Raw genomic sequence first — 15,584 nt, forward strand, 5'->3', positions numbered from 1 at the left:
GGAAGATTTCCCTCTTCTCCTCCCCTCTCCTGTCCCTTGGAGCTGCAGGGGCACCTCAGCCCCCCTCTCCCCCCGCCCCCGTGACCTCCCCAATTAGCTCCCGACTCCGCGAAAAGGCCGAAATAAAAGTTTGGGCCTGGCCGAGGCGCTCACTTTCCGCCGATCTGGTCCCTCCTCATTGCCGCGTGGTCCTCCCAAGCGCTCAGTCCAGCGCTGTGCGTCCAGTAAGAAGCCTGAAGAACGTCGATCCCCCGAGGACGAAGCGGCTCGGCCCTTTAAGTAATTACCTAATTAAGTCATTAGAGAAGCGGCGTGGCTCAGTGGAAAGAGCCCGGGCTTCGAAGTCAGAGGTCACGGGTTCTAATCCCGACTCCCTCGCCTGTCCGCTGGGTGACTTTGGGCCAGTAACTTCACTTCTCATCGGTAAAAAGGGGATTAAGACTGTGAGCCCCACGTGGGACAACCTGATCACCTCGTATTTCTCCCCCTCCTTCCCCCCCACCGTGCTTAGAATAGGGCTTGGCCCAGAGTCAGCACTTAACAAATACCTTCGTTATTCTTACGGGACTCGTTAAGCGCTCGCTACGTGCCAAGCACTGCTCTACACGCTGGGGTAGAGGCCAGGTCGTCAGGTTACCCCACGTGGGACTCACGCTTTTAATCCCCATTCTACAGGTGGGGTTAACTGCGGCACAGAGCAGTGAAGTGACTTGCCCAAGGTCACACAGCCGACAAGTGGCGGCCGCGTGGGGATAAAAAGGTACATCCTCTGCCTCCCGAGACCGGGCTCTTGGCCCAGTGGAAAAGGCCCGGGTTTAGGAGTCGGAGGTCCTGAGTTCTAATCCCGACTCGGCCACCTGTCAGCTGGGTGACTTTGGGCAAGTCACCTAACTTCTCGGTGCCTCAGTTCCCTCATCTGTCAAATGGGGGGGGGGGGGGGATGAAGACTGTCAGCCCCACGTGGGACAACCTGATGACCCTGTCTCTCCCCCAGCGCTCAGAACAGTGCTCGACACACAGTAAGCGCTTAACAGATGCCATTATTACTATTATTATTATTATTCTCCCTCTTGAAGGGGCGGTCCCCGCTGGGCTCGGATGCCTGGGTTCCCCCTCCTAGGGAAAGCCTCAAAAGGGACAGGGTGGGGAGTCCACGTGGTGAAAGGAAAACTTTACCACCCCTTCGAAGGCGATGGATAATTAAGTGCCGGTGCGCTGCCGGGAGGAAAGCGGCCGGCCCCCCGTCCCCCTATCCCACCCCTCCTTTGAAAGCAATGGATAGGAAAACCCCGGTGCACTGTCAGGAGGGAAGCGGTGGGTCCCCCTCTCCCCCCATCCCACCCCCCCCCCCCCACCTCCTTTCATTCATTCATTCAGTAGTATTTATTGAGCGCTGACACCGTGCACAGCGTTTGGGACGGACAGTTGGGCCCCAGCTAGAGACCGTCCCGGCCCAAGGACGGGCTCACGGTCTAAGCGGGGGAGACGGACGGCAGAGCGAAACGGAACGAAACAAACCCAGGACAGCGTTATCACCATAAACGGAATCAAGGGGGTGTGCAACTCATTAACAAAATAAATAGGGTGACGATCGAAGGCAATGGATGGGAAAGTGCCGGTGCACCGTGGGGAGGGAAGCAGCCGGCCCCCTTATCCCGCTAGCCCACCCTCCCTCCTTTGAAGGCAACGGATGGGAGAGTGCCGGTGCACTTCGGTGAGACCCCCGCACCCCCTAACCCACCCCCCCCCCTTTTAAAGGCAGTGGATAGGAAAGTCCCGGTGCCCTGTCAGGAGGGAAGCAGTGAGCCCCCCGCACCGCCCCCCCATTCCTCCCCCCATCCCCTCCTTTGAAGGCAATGGATGGGAAAGTCCCGGTGCCCTGTCAGGAGGGAAGCAGCCAGCCCCCCATCCCACCCCTCCTTTGAAGGCAATGGATAGGAAAATTCCGGTCCACTGCAGGAGGGAAGCAGTGAGCGCCCCCCCCTCAGCCCCCCCCCCAATCCTTTGAAGGCAAATGGATGGGAAAGTGCCGGTGCCCTGTCAGGAGGGAAGCAGCCGGCCCCCCTATCCCACCCCTCCTTTGAAGGCGATGGATAGGAAAGTCCCGGGTCACTTCAGGAGGGAAGCAGTGAGCCCCCTCCCCATCCCCCTAGCCCACTCCCCCTCCTTTGAAGGCGATGGATGGGAAAGTGCCGGTGCACTTCAGTGAGACCCCCCCGCACCCCCTATCCCCCCCCCCCTTTGAAGGCAATGGATGGGAAAGTCCCGGTGCCCTGTCAGGAGGGAAGCAGTGAGCCCCCCCCCCCCATCCCCATCCCCCTCCTTTGAAGGCAATGGATGGGAAAGAAAGTCCCGGTGCACAGACAGGAGGGAAGCAGCGAGCCCCCCCCCCCCTCCATCCCCCTCCCGCCCCCCGGCCCCGCCCCCCGGCCCCGATCCGTCGGTGGGGTCCCGCTGCCGGCCGGGCCCCCTTGGCGGGGAGGGGCGGCTATTAAGAGGGCGAGTGCGTCCGAGGTGGGATTTCGTAGGTCCTGCGTCAGCCCAAGGCGGGAGGCGATTGGGGGACGTTGGAGTTTTCCCCTTCGGGGGGCTAATTATAAAGTGGCTTCTCCCCCGACTTGCCGGCGCACTGAGTTGGGCGTCGAGCTCCCGGGCCCCTCCCCGCTCCGGACCCGCTTTTCCCAATACCCGCGTTATCATTGTCATTATTATCATTGTTATCATTCCGGTTTTTCCCCGGGGCTCGGCCGCGGGGGTCGGAGGGCGGCGCCGCGTCGGCCGCGGGCCCCTTCCCCTCCTTTCCTTTGCCTTCTTTCCTCGAGGTCCCGCGGAGAGGCGCAGCGCTTGGCGCAGCACCGCGCCGCGCCGGCTCCGGGCTCAGCCCGCCGTGGGAACCAGGCCCCCGTGGGAACCAGCCCCGGCCGGGCCGAGCCGAGCCGAGCCGCTCCGAACCGCTCCGATCTTCTCCGATCCGCGCCGATCTTCTGCGAAGCGCTCCGATCCTTGCCGAACCGCTCCGATCCTCTCCGGTCCAGCCCGGCCCCGAAAGGGACGCACCGCCGTGAGTCGAACTTTTCCTCCCCCCCCCCCGCGGGCGCTCGTTCATTCATTCGATAGTATTTATTGAATTTCTTGAATAAATTAATTATTGAATGAATTCATTTATGGAGCCCTCGCTATGTGCAGAGCACTGTCCTAAGCGCTTGGAATGTGCAATTGGGCACCACATAGAGACCGTCCTTGCCCAGTGACGGGCTCACAGTCTAAACGGGGGAGACGGCAAAGCAGAACGGAACAAAACAAGACCACGTTATCAAGGTAAAGAGAATCAAGGAGATACTTTGTTCATTCAATAGTATTTATCGAGCGCTCACTATGTGCAGAGCACTGTACTAAGCTCCTGGAATGGACAATTCGGCCACAGAGACAATCCCTGCCCAACGATGGGCTCATAGCACTCACTCATATCTCTTGAGCGCTTACTGGGTGCAGAGCACTGGACTAATAATAATAATAATAATGTTGGTATTTGTTAAGCTCTTACTATGTGCCACACTCTGTTCTAAGCGCTGAGGGAGATACGGGGTAATCAGCTTGTCCCCGTGAGGCTCACAGCCTTAATCCCCATTTTCCAGATGAAGTAACAGAGGCACGGAGAAGTTCAATGACTCGCCCACAGTCACACAGCTGAAAAGTGGCAGAGCGGGGATTCGAACCCTTGGCTCCTGGCTCCCAAGCCCGGGCTCTTTCCACTGAGCCACGACTAAAGCGCTCGCCGCATCCCCTTCATCAGCGCTTAGACCAGTGCTTGGCACATGGTAACCGCTTAATCGTGAAAAGAATAATAGTGATGGCATTTGTTAAGCGCTTACTATGTGCCAAGCACTGTTCTAAGTGCCGGGGAAGATACAAGGTGATCGAGTTGTCCCAGGTCGGGCTCGCTTGGGAATCAGAGGTCCTGGGTTTGAATCCCGGCTCTGCCACTTGTCAGCTGTGTGACTGTGGGCAAGTCACTTCACTTCTCTGGGCCTCGGTTACCTCATCTGTAAAATGGGGATTAAGACTGTGAGCCCCACGTGGGACAACCTGATTCCCCTGTGTCTACCCCAGCGCTTAGAACAGTGTTCTGCGCGTACTAAGCGCTTAACAGATACCAACATTATCATTATGACTATTAATGCCTATTTTCCAGATGGGGTCACTGAGGCCCAGAGAAGTGAAGTGGCTGGCCCAAAGTCACCCAGCTGACAAGCAGCGGAGCGAGGATCTGAACCCGTGACCTCTGACTCCCCAGGCCGGGCTCTTTCCACCGGGCCACGCTGCTTCCCTAGTACCTAATTCCCTAATTCCTAATTCCCTACTACCATCTAATACCACCTAATACCTCAGTTACCTCATCTGTAAAATGGGGATTAAGACTGTGAGCCCCAAGTGGGACCACCTGATTCCCCTGTGTCCACCCCAGCGCTTAGAACAGTGCTCGGCACATAGTAAGCGCTTAACAAATACCAACATTAATTGATCGATTAAGTACCGTCATCGTCACGATGGTTATTATGCATCCGATCGTATTTACTGAGCGCTTCCTCTGCGCGGGGCGCTGGTTCGACCACCGAGAGAGACGACCCCTGCCCGCAGGGTGCCTACAGCCTAGAGGTGATGGCCCCTGTTGGCACTGCGCGTTGTAGGTGGCACGGGGGGGATTGAGGTCCGCGTTACAGCGCGTGGCCTTCTGCCAAACGCTCGGGCTCCTCGGCCAACTTGGCATCGTGGGCCAAGCTGGGGCTGCCAGGGGGCTCGACTTAACTGCCCGCCTTTCTGCCCGGCGGGCAGGGGAGTTCATTCATTCAAGTCAGTCAATCATTCATTTATTCATTCCGAAGTATTTATTGAGCGCTGGCTATGTGCAGAGCACTGTCCTAAGCGCTCGGAACGTACAATTCGGCACCAGATAGAGACCCTCCCCGCCCGACGACGGGTTCACGGTCTAACCGGGGGAGACGGACGGCAGAGCAAAATAGAACGGAACAAAAACAAGACGACGTTATCAAGATAAATAGAATCAAGGGGATGGGCACCTCATTCACAAAATTAATAGGGTACTAAATAATATATACAAATGAGCACAGTGTTGAGGGGGAGGGGGAGGAGCAGAGGGTGGGGGGGGGCTCAGTGTGGGAAGGCCTCTCGGAGGAGGTGAGCTCTCAGTAGGGCTTGGAAGAGGGGAAGAGAGTTAGCTTGGCAATCGTATTTATTGAGCGCATACTGTGCGCAGAGCACTGGACTGAGCGCTTGGAAAGTACGGGTCGGCAACAGATGGAGACCCTCCCTTCTTTTCTTAACGTTAACACCGGCCTGACTTCGGTGAGGCGGTCGCCTGAGCCGTGGAGAGAGAAGGGGACGAGGGAGAGGGGGGAGAAGAGAAGAGACTTCTCCAGGACTAGGGAGAAGAGGTGGAATTTTAGGGCCCGGGGCAAATGTGTTTCCGGGAGGAGGTGCCGGCGCCCCCAGAAGCCCCCCATTAATAATAATTATAACATTTGTTAAGCGCTTACTATGTGCAGAGCACTGTTCTAATAGCTGGGGAGGATACAAGGTGATCAGGTTGTCCCACGTGGGGCGCACCGTCTTCATCCCCATTTTACAGATGAGGTAACTGAGGCACAGAGAAGTGAAGTGACTTGCCCAAAGTCACACAGCTGACAAGAGGCTGAACCGGGATTTGAACCCACGACCTCTGACTCCCACATTCTGCATACGCACCCACCCACCTACCCACCACCACACAGGGTCCTAGGAAAGATGAGGTGTTCCAACCCAGCAGGCTCTCGCTACAAACTACTGATTCTCATTCCATAAGCAACTGCTCACTGGGGTCCCCGTGGAGCAGAGAAACGGTAGGAATAATAATCATGGTATTTGTGCCGAACACTGTTCTAAGCGCTGCGGTAATAATAACAATCGTATTCGTTAAGCGCTCACTTTGTGCCGAACACTGTTCTAAGCGCTGGGGTAATAATAATAATCGTAATCATGGTATTTGTTAAGCGCTTATTTGGTACCGAGCATTGTTCTAGGCGCTGGGGTAATAATAGTAATAATAATAATGATGTTGGTATTTGTTAAGCGCTTACTATGTGCAGAGCACCGTTCTAAGCGCTGGGGTAGATACAGGGTCATCAGGTCGTCCCACGTGAGGCTCACAGTCAATCCCCATTTTACAGATGAGGGAACTGAGGCACAGAGAAGTGAAGTGACTCGCCCACAGTCACACAGCTGACAAGTGGCCGAGCCGGGAGTCGAACCCATGACCTCTGACTGCGAACCCCGGGCTCTTTCCACTGAGCCACGCTGATTTATGATTATGAGAACAATCATAAATACGGAATTCGTTAAGCACTGACTTTGTGCCGAGCACTGTTCTAAGCACTGGGGTAGATACAAAGTCATCACGTCGTCCCACGGTGGTGGGCGGGGGGGAACCTCACAGTTTTTTTGAATCCCCATTTTACAGACGAGGGGACTGAGGCCCAGAGAAGTGAAGCGGCTGGCCCGAGGTCACACGGCAGCCAAGTGGCAGCCACAACCTCTGAGTCCCAGGCCCCGGGGTCTTGCCGCTGGTCGCCCGGTGGGGGAGGGAAGGGGGCGGCGGGGGGCAGGGGTGGCGGCTGACGGGGTTGGGGGGTGCCCCTCTGTGTGTGTGTGTGTGTGTGTGTGTTTGTCCCCACAGTCGATGGCGCTGGTGCTGAGGTTGTGCGGCCTGCTCCTGGCTGTCGGGCCGGGCTTGGTCCTCGCCGGCCGGGCGGGATGCGGGAAGGACTGCGCCGCCTGCGCCCACCGGCTGGGACGCCGCGCGGACATCAACCCGCTGGTGAGCCGGCCACGGGGCTGGGGTCGCCCCAGGATGGGTTAAGGTACCGGGCCTCCCCCCACCACTCGTCCCCCTGAAGCCTCGGCGGCCAGTTGGGCCACCAGGAGGGGCGGGTGACTCCGTCGCCCCCGAGGCAAGTGGACCTGGGATACTCACTTTTTGCACTGAGAAGTAGCTGCCTGTGCCGGCTGTGAGAAAGCGGTGGGGGGAGAGAGGCAGAGAGACGGGGTGGTATGTCTACGGGGCCCTTGAAGACGATGTTTAACTTCCCTGGGGGAGATGAGGAAAAGACAAGGTTTGACTTCCCTGCAAAGCGGAGTGAGCCCTCGGCCGGAATGGAACTGAAGAGAAGGTCCAGGAGCCCCCGGTTGCCCTCTTTTCGAAAACACGTTCTCTAGCGGGTCACCGGCATTGGAATCCTTTGATTCCTCCCACACTTCCCCTAAGGCGACGTGCTATTAATTTCCTGAACTTGCCCGGTAAAGGAACCCCTAAGTGACACAACTTTCTATTTTGGGAAAGTACGGCCTTTCCAGCCACCGGCTACCGAACTTCAAGAAAACCCAACGGGACAGCTAGCGTTTGATAGTCCGTCTAAGTGCTCTGGGGCAGCCAGAAGCACTTCCCGTTTCGTTAGTGAAACGCGCCAGTGGCTATCAAGACCATCATTTGCGTTTTGGATCTTTTAGGGGAGGAAGAGAAAAGGCTGGGAACTGTACCTTGGCTTCCTGGAGTGATGAGGTCCCATCAGTCACTAAAGCTCCAGAATCCAAGAAAGCTTCCCCGGCCCTACTCGTTCTACGGTAGAGTCTCACAAACCAAGCTCTCCAGGGCTACAACTCAGAAAGATCAGGCCCGCAAGACCCCATGACCGCTTTCTAGGCAGCTGGCTTGGGAGATGCGGTCTTTTCCTTCGAGCTACTATCTAGATCAAGGCATAAGTAAGGTTAACACTGTCAGTTGAAAGAGCTAATTAAATATAATTCGAATGATTATACTGATGCTTATAAAAATCCACAGGAATGACATAAAATTTGGGGGAGGTGGTTGATGTTGAAATATCCATTTGATTTATGAAAGAGATCTTTAAATAAGGGACTTAACTGTGAAAGAAAAGGTCGGGACCCTCCATAGAAATACGATTCTCAATACGATTAATAATAATAGAAAGAGCTTTAGAGCAAGAGGTGCTAATACAGTGGTTTTTTTACCGTAATTCTCACCGGGCCTCCGATTATATATGCTAAAAGCAATTATCTATCTGCTAAGGCTTTCAATCCACCCAGTTGTTAATGTCAAATTAATTAGGCCTACTCTGTCTTCACGATGGAGAGTTAGAATAAATTTGAGGATAAAATTTCCCAGTCGCACAAATATTTCACCAAGAAATGGTGCATGGCATCACATAATAATAATAATAATGGTATTTGTTAAGCGCTTACTATGTGCCAAGCACTGTTCTAAGCGCTGAATCACACATGCACCGTTTCAGTTCTCCAACCCTGACAGGGAGAGTCTCCCTAGGCCTGTAAGAGCTTGGATCTGGAGGTTACGTTGCTTTTATCATTCTTCCATAACAGGTATTTGATCACTGGGCACTCTGTGCCAGAAAGCACATTATCTCACTTTACTTAGCAGAATTGCTCTGCCAGCCATGTTAGGATCCCTCAGGAAGAAGTTTATTCTGCAATCAATCATATTTATGGAGCTTTTACTGCATTCAGAGCACAGGACTAAGTGCTCAGAAGAGTGGAATATATCAGAGTTGGTAGATACGTTCCCTGCCCACAAAGAGCTTACAGTCTAGAGGTGGAGAGAGACGTTAAAATAAAGTACCCCGTAGGTCTGAGGGTGGGGCTAATAAATCCAAGTGCTAGAGAGATGCAGAAGGGAGAGGGAATAGGGGAAATGAGGGCTTAGTTGGGGAAGGCAATTTGGAGGAGATGTGATTTAATAAGGCTTTTAAAGTAGGGGGAATGATGGTCTTTTGCTTATGAAGAGGGAGGGATGTTCCAGGCAGGATGTGGGCGAGGGGAGTGAGGTGAGCCCGCCTCCTCCCCACCCCCTCACCCGATCTGGGGTGAGGGTGGGGAAAATATTCAGGAGAAGAGGTGGGGGAGAGTTTATGTCTGAGAAAGGACATTGCTAGTTCCTCTTTGGGCTCAAAGGAAAACATTCAGCTGATCTAATATATCTAGTCATGATCTTTGTCCACTAGATACCTCCTCCAACTCCAAATGTGGTATTCTATACTACCACTTTGTGTCTTCCCAAAATCTTGAAAGGGGATGACTCTAGCACTGGGGTCAAAGTACAGGTGAAGAAGATAGCCATTTACCCCCATTTTCACATTTTCTGAAACTGGACGATGTTATAACTGGGGCCAGAGGCAAGGTGAAACCTTAACTCAAGGCTCCCACGCTGAAAGTTCTTCTGGACCTCTTTATAAAAACTCTCTGATAAAAACCTTTAAATAACTCTTTTTTCCTAGGCTCTCAAAAACCCTCTGTGAAATTAATATTCCCTAAAAGACTTCCCAACAAATAATTCCCATATCACAAAACCCTCAATTGGTCTTTTAGATCAATTGAAAGAGGTTTTTCAATAACTGAGACAGAAGATTTGCTTTCTCTCCCAGTCTGGATATTACTCCTAAAAAAAGACCAATGAACTGAAAAAAACAGTGCTGAAAGTAATAATAATGACAATAACAATAATCTGTCTGATCTGCTTATAATGTGTCTACCCCAGTGCTTTATTATTATTATTATTAATGGTATTATTAAGCACTTACTGTATGTCAAACACTGTTCTAAGGGCTGGGGTAGACACAAGCTAATCAGGTTGGACATAGTCCTGTCCCACATGGGGCTCACAGTCTTCATCCTCATTTTACAGGTGAGGTAACTGAGGCACAGAGAAGTTAAATGACTTGCCCAAGGTCACACAGCAGACAGACTGGAGATTAGACCCAGGTCCTTTTGACTCCCAGACCTGTGGTCTATCCACTAGGCCATGCCGCTTATACACAGGGCTTGGCAGAGTAAGTGCTTAATGAAGACGATGATAATCATTATTATCATCATCATTATTATCACTATTATTATTACTCCTCTCCTGGAGACCTTGGGCTAGACGTCCAGCATCATCTTCAGTGGCTGGCAGGCTACGTCATGTCCTCCTGCCCAGAGAGCCTCGTTGTTCATGGCCTTGGCCAGCACCAACATCACCCTCTCCCTTCCCTGCAAAATTCTCACTTGAGGGAGGGAGCAGGGGCCATCCGTGTTTCAGGTAGACTTTAAAAAAAGAAAGAAAGAAAAAAACCTCTCAGCACTCTTGGACAGGGTTCCAAGAAGAGATTCAAAGATAATTAAATGGTTGGGAGTGAAGAGCCATGCAGATGTTAATTTGCAAATGAACTGTGGGTCAGTCTAATGAAGTCTGAGTATATGAAAGCCTATCGCTTCATTTTTCATTTTCAGGTATAGTCTGGAAAATAGCAAATAGGCTTAAACTTCTGGAGGAGGAATTTAAGCATTAGGAAGATTTCCCCGCCAGTGGGCAATGTTGAACATTGGATTGGATTCCAGGAGAGACTACTGAATCTCCAGAGTTTTTCAAAATAGATTGGCTCTGGTTTTTGTGAGTGGGTTAAACGTGGTCCCACCTGAAGGAGAAGAAATAGTCAAGATTAAGACATCAGGGGCAGGATCTGTGTCTTTTTACTTGTGTGTTTCCAAGCACCTCGCCCATTGTTCTGCAGACGGCAGGTGCTCCATAAATACTAATGAATGAGTCAATGAATACCCTTTCAAAGTCACTTCTAGCCCCATGATTCTCCTCGGCCTTTCTAGGAACCATTCAGTTACTTTAAATAATACATTTTCCTAGATAAAAGGCACAGACTTTTAATGATGAATGATAGCATGATCTCCTATGAAGTTATTTTATGTAAAAAAAAAATTAGTACTAAAGTGCACTTTTGATTAACAGCATTTGGATGATTCGAACACCCGATTTCACTATTTTTCATCTTCTAACTATGTGCTCTCGCGGCCTCTATCAATTCCCTTTTGGGGACAGTGCTGAGTGAGTTCTTTTCTCTACCCTTTGACCCTAAATCCTTCCCAAAGGGTAACTGAAAAATAAATAGCTCTATGCAAAGCCCTGCCTTGAATTTATAGCCACTGGGCCTCGGTTGCCTGGATCCTAGGGAGGTCCCCTACGCTATCAATCATTTGAACAGTGAAGCTCCTCGAAAAGGATCTGTAAAATGAGGAGATATCCTTTGATTCTGCGGTAAAGCCCCTTAAATGGCTATCTTCATCTTCCTCAGAGGTGTGATTTTCATTTTAGCAAATGACCAGCCTCAGCCTTGGCACGACAACTACATTAACAACTGAACGTTAATTTAGGATGTTTAGAAGTGCTCCGGAACAGGCTGCCGGTCCGAAAAACACAGGGGTCAGAGAGAACAGAAGAGAGAGTGGTCACAATGGGTTTGTGAGGAAAGACGGTGAGGAGGAAAGGGGTGAAGGAAACCGTGGAAAATTCCAAACGGCCAGGTAAAGTGGGGGAGGAGTAATACAGACTAATATGGGAATGAGCAACGAGGGGAAATGGCACGGAATTAGCAAATCCTTGAGATCAAGTCTGTGGGGGAAGCTGGCGTGGAAAGGTCAAGCCGTCTCCGCCAGAGTTGGGCTGGATCTCGACTGCCTCCCGGTCCCTGCCAACCTTCTGTTTCAACAGAGGCAGGGATGCTGCCCAACCAGAAAGGAGCCAAGCTGGGAAGAAGCCCAGGACTAGCTCCCGGGATCGTCGCAACACGTACAGTTGTCTCTTGGGCTGTGCCCTATGGGGCAAGCACATAAGGAGTTCAGCCCAGCATGCTTCTGTGGGAATTTTAGCCCATTTCTGATTTGACCCAGTTTGCTTCCCCTGCATCTGCGGCATCTGGGCCGGTATTCTACGATCGGTACTGGGTCAGGCTGAGCTGACACAGGCAAGAATCAGGATAGGCAAGGCCTTGGGTTTACAACCCACGCAAGGTGCTTCCGTGGGAGACACGCGTCCCCCCCGCCCCGCCTTGTGGATTGCAGCATGAAAATGGGCAGGCAGACTCACAGCTAAGGGAGAGCTACAAGATCTGGGTTTTGATCCATGAAGATAGAATTGATCGTACATACATTAAAATGAGAAAGGAATTTTGTAAATTCATTAATACATTTAGATATATCTTCAACAGATGACGAACTAAAACTCCTCCTGTTTTAGTTTTTCGGGGGCTCAAGGAGAACAAATCATACCTTGTAATTGGCAAAGTCACGTTAGACTCGTGAAATCTGATCAGTATAACACAGGGTGAAGAGTCATTAAATTGGTGACGTTTCCAGCCTAAGAGAAATTACATAGCTTTTATTTAACAGAACAACCTTTACGAAAACGCTTTATAACAAAAGCGACACATCACTAGAAGCAGCAGAAAGTGTTTCATATAAAGACTCACAAATTAAAATATTCATTCTTTTGAGTGGAGGGAATCTTAATATGATCATTAGAAATGGTCAACCCAAATCCCAGTATGGTCAGAACGGAGTCACTGGGCAACAAAGGAAAGAAAGAACCGAATGCTAACTCATTCTACCCATTAGAAAAGCCCTTTTTTTTCATAAAATGCCAGCAACTAAGCATTTCGATGGGACTATTCGATCATTCACCTAGAACACTTCAATTATATGAGTCACAAATGATGATGATGGTATTTGTTAAGCACTTACTGTGTGCCAAGCACTGTTCTAAGCACTGGAGCAGATACAAGGTAATCAAGTTGTCCCACGTAGGGCTCACCGTCTTCATCCCCATTTTACAGATGAGGTACCTGAGGCACAGAGACGTTAAGTGACTTGCCCAGAGTCACACAGCTGACCAGTGGCAGAGCCAGGTTTGGAACCCACAACCTCTGACTCCCAAGCCCGGGCTCTTTCCAATAAGCCACGTTGCTCAGCAAAATCGAAGCATTCACAGAGGTTCGTACACAAAGGCAACCAGTCCTTCATTCTACAATTCAGCGCCCAGGGTGACTGTTGGAGGAATTAGTTGGGATCCTAGCTCGGCCACTTGCCCGCTGCGTGATCTTGCTCAAGTCGCTTAACTTCTCTGTGCCTCTGTTTCCTCATCTATAAAAATAGGGATAAGATACCTCTCCACCCTCCCCCTTAGATTGTGATCTTCATGTTGGACAGGGACAGCAACCAATCTGCTCGTACTGTATCTACCCCAGTGCCTGGTACGTAATAAGGGCTTAAATATCACAATTATCTTCTCCCCCTTTGCATCTGACCTGGAACCAATATGCCTTCCCAGTGCGAAGGGAGGAGAACCCTCTCTCCTCTTCCCCCAAATCCTCCTTTGGCCCACGCAACCGAGAGGGGGAAGAGGATTGGTCCCTAGCTTCTGATAAGCTATGCCATCACCCCTGGAAAAAATTTGCTGCATTTCCTCAAAAGCGGCTCAGCGAAACTTTGGCTCAGGGAGAGTGGCTGAGCACCACCTGGTACATGCCCAGAAAGCCTGTTTTCCAGTTTCTTCCCCAGCCTGTGACCAACCATACTCCCCTTGAGTATTGTCACTGAGAGTTAGGATAAGCCGGGTGGCTTAATGGAAAGAGCAGAGGCTTGGGAGTCAGAGGTCGTGGGTTCTAATCCCGGCTCCACCACTTGTCGGCTGTGTGACTTTGGGCAAGTCACTTAACTTCTCTGTGCCGTAGTTCATCTGTAAAATGGGGATTAAGACTGTGAGCCCCATGAGGGGCAGCCTGATAACCTTATATCTACCTCAGCTCTTAGAACAGTGCTTGGCACATAGGAGATGCATAACCAATGCCATCATCATCATTATTATTATTATTATTAAGTGACTCATCTAAGGTCATTCAACAGTCCAGTGGTAGACTAGTGGCCAGCAGGATTAGAACCCAGGTCTCCTAACTCTCAGTCCCATGCTCTATCCACCAGGCCATATCACTCCTCCAAGCAAATGGAGGCTTTTTTTATGATTACTGTTATTGCCACGGAATTTCTATTCAACAAGGAAAAAATACCATCGCAAACCAAAAGGTGGGCATGTGCCGTTTTCGACTTAAAGCCAATCGAGTGGCTCCTCCCGCTCAAATCAAGTTCATTTTCCAGGCTTGCACGCTCGAGTGTGAAGGAAAACTGCCTTCCGCCAAAGCCTGGGAGACTTGCAAGGACCTCCTGCAACTGACCAAATTGGATCTTTCTCAAGAAGGCAGCAATGTCCTAGGAGACAGCGACAAACCGCAAGAGGCGAGCCATTTGCTAGCCAAGAAATACGGGGGGTTCATGAAGAGGTATGGAGGCTTCATGAAGAAAATGGACGAGCTTTATCACATGGAACCGGAAGATGAAACCCAAGCTGGAGACATCCTGGCCAAACGGTACGGAGGTTTCATGAAGAAGGATTCGGACGACGAAGCGCTGGCCAACTCATCGGACTTGCTGAAAGAGCTTCTGGGTGGTGGGGACGATCCCGAGACGGGGCATTACCAAGAGGGTGGTGATAATGACGAGGAGGTGGGCAAAAGGTACGGCGGCTTCATGAGAGGCTACAAGAGAAGTCCAGAACTGGAAGACGAAGCCAAAGCCCTCCAAAAGAGATACGGGGGATTTATGAGAAGAGTTGGAAGGCCTGAGTGGTGGCTGGACTACCAGAAGCGTTACGGTGGATTTCTTAAGCGCTTTGCCGATTCTCTTCCTTCAGAGGAAGATGAAGAAAGTTATTCCAAAGAAGTTCCAGAGATGGATAAGAGATATGGAGGATTTATGAGATTTTAATACCTTTCCTTTTGATCCTCCCCAGCCAAGCCCTTCATCCCTAAATGAGAAAGACTGCCTCATTGACCATATTTTATTGTATTGTGTTGCTTGCACTGTACAGTTTTTTACTGTCCTAGGTAATGATGTGGCCTGCAATCTTACTTCAGGTTCCGTGTTCCTTTCAAGTCAACGACTTCTGTCTTAGTAAAACTGAAGTCTATATTGTAGTTTTCATGCTAAAACTATTTTTGTTACCTTTCCTTTATTTTAAAGAGAACATCTAAAAATGCTTATTTGTATATATAGAATAAATTCATCACCTAACTGCAAAATGGGCTTGGAAGTGTCTGTTGTTGCCTGGGGACACTCAATCACTGTGCAAGATCATCCTGTCGTAATCAAGCACTCAAAAGGCAATATAAAACATCTGCTTTCTGTAACCCAACGATATTCAGTGATCCAGCCCCCTCCAATCTCTTAGGTTGAAAGACGTAAATTTATTTTAATCTCCTCTGATTTATATCTGGGGCAGTGAACAGATGTAAATCAAAACAATTATATTACCGCTCTAATTTTTGCCGTTGAGTTTCATTAAAGGGAACAAAAGCGCAGAACATAACCCAATTGTATGTTAGTGTACCCAGGACCTTCCTTTTCTTTCTGTGTTTAAGTTCAGGTTAGTATTAAAGAAATCGGTGCCAAAAAAGAACTTCATTCCATACAATATTTCTAGCTCTCCTAAATCTGGTTAATAATAGTGATTTAATAGTACAGTAGAACTCAAACACATTTTCAGTAGCTAAACTTCAACACAGAGGCACCTGGCCACTGTGTGTAGTGGCTCACAAAAAGGCTAGAAAGTACTACAATTATAG

General features: G+C 50.4%; 1 protein-coding gene across 2 annotated transcripts; it reads left to right on the forward strand.

The window, feature by feature from the left end:
- Nucleotides 1-2,589: 2,589 nt before the first annotated feature.
- Nucleotides 2,590-15,041, forward strand: PENK (proenkephalin). 2 transcript variants are annotated; one of them, XM_007667187.4, is made up of 3 exons: nt 2,590-3,061; nt 6,731-6,871; nt 14,062-15,041. In XM_007667187.4, exons 2-3 carry the CDS (start codon nt 6,734-6,736, stop codon nt 14,725-14,727), a joined length of 804 nt encoding a protein of 267 aa, XP_007665377.1. In that variant the 5' UTR covers nt 2,590-3,061; nt 6,731-6,733; the 3' UTR covers nt 14,728-15,041. The 2 variants fall into 2 exon arrangements, with proteins under 2 accessions (XP_007665377.1, XP_001513911.1); XM_001513861.4 differs by lacking the exon at nt 2,590-3,061 and adding an exon at nt 3,239-3,318.
- Nucleotides 15,042-15,584: the final 543 nt, after the last annotated feature.

Source organism: Ornithorhynchus anatinus, chromosome 7 (genome assembly GCF_004115215.2).
Source record: "Ornithorhynchus anatinus isolate Pmale09 chromosome 7, mOrnAna1.pri.v4, whole genome shotgun sequence".
NCBI classification, from domain to species: Eukaryota; Metazoa; Chordata; class Mammalia; order Monotremata; family Ornithorhynchidae; genus Ornithorhynchus; species Ornithorhynchus anatinus.

Coding starts and splice junctions, on each gene's coding strand:
- PENK (XM_007667187.4), top strand. CDS start 6,734: ATGGCGCTGGTGCTGAGGTTGTGCGGCCTGCTCCTGGCTGTCGGGCCG. Junction 6,872..14,061: donor GCGCGGACATCAACCCGCTG/GTGAGCCGGCCA, acceptor TTCATTTTCCAG/GCTTGCACGCTCGAGTGTGA.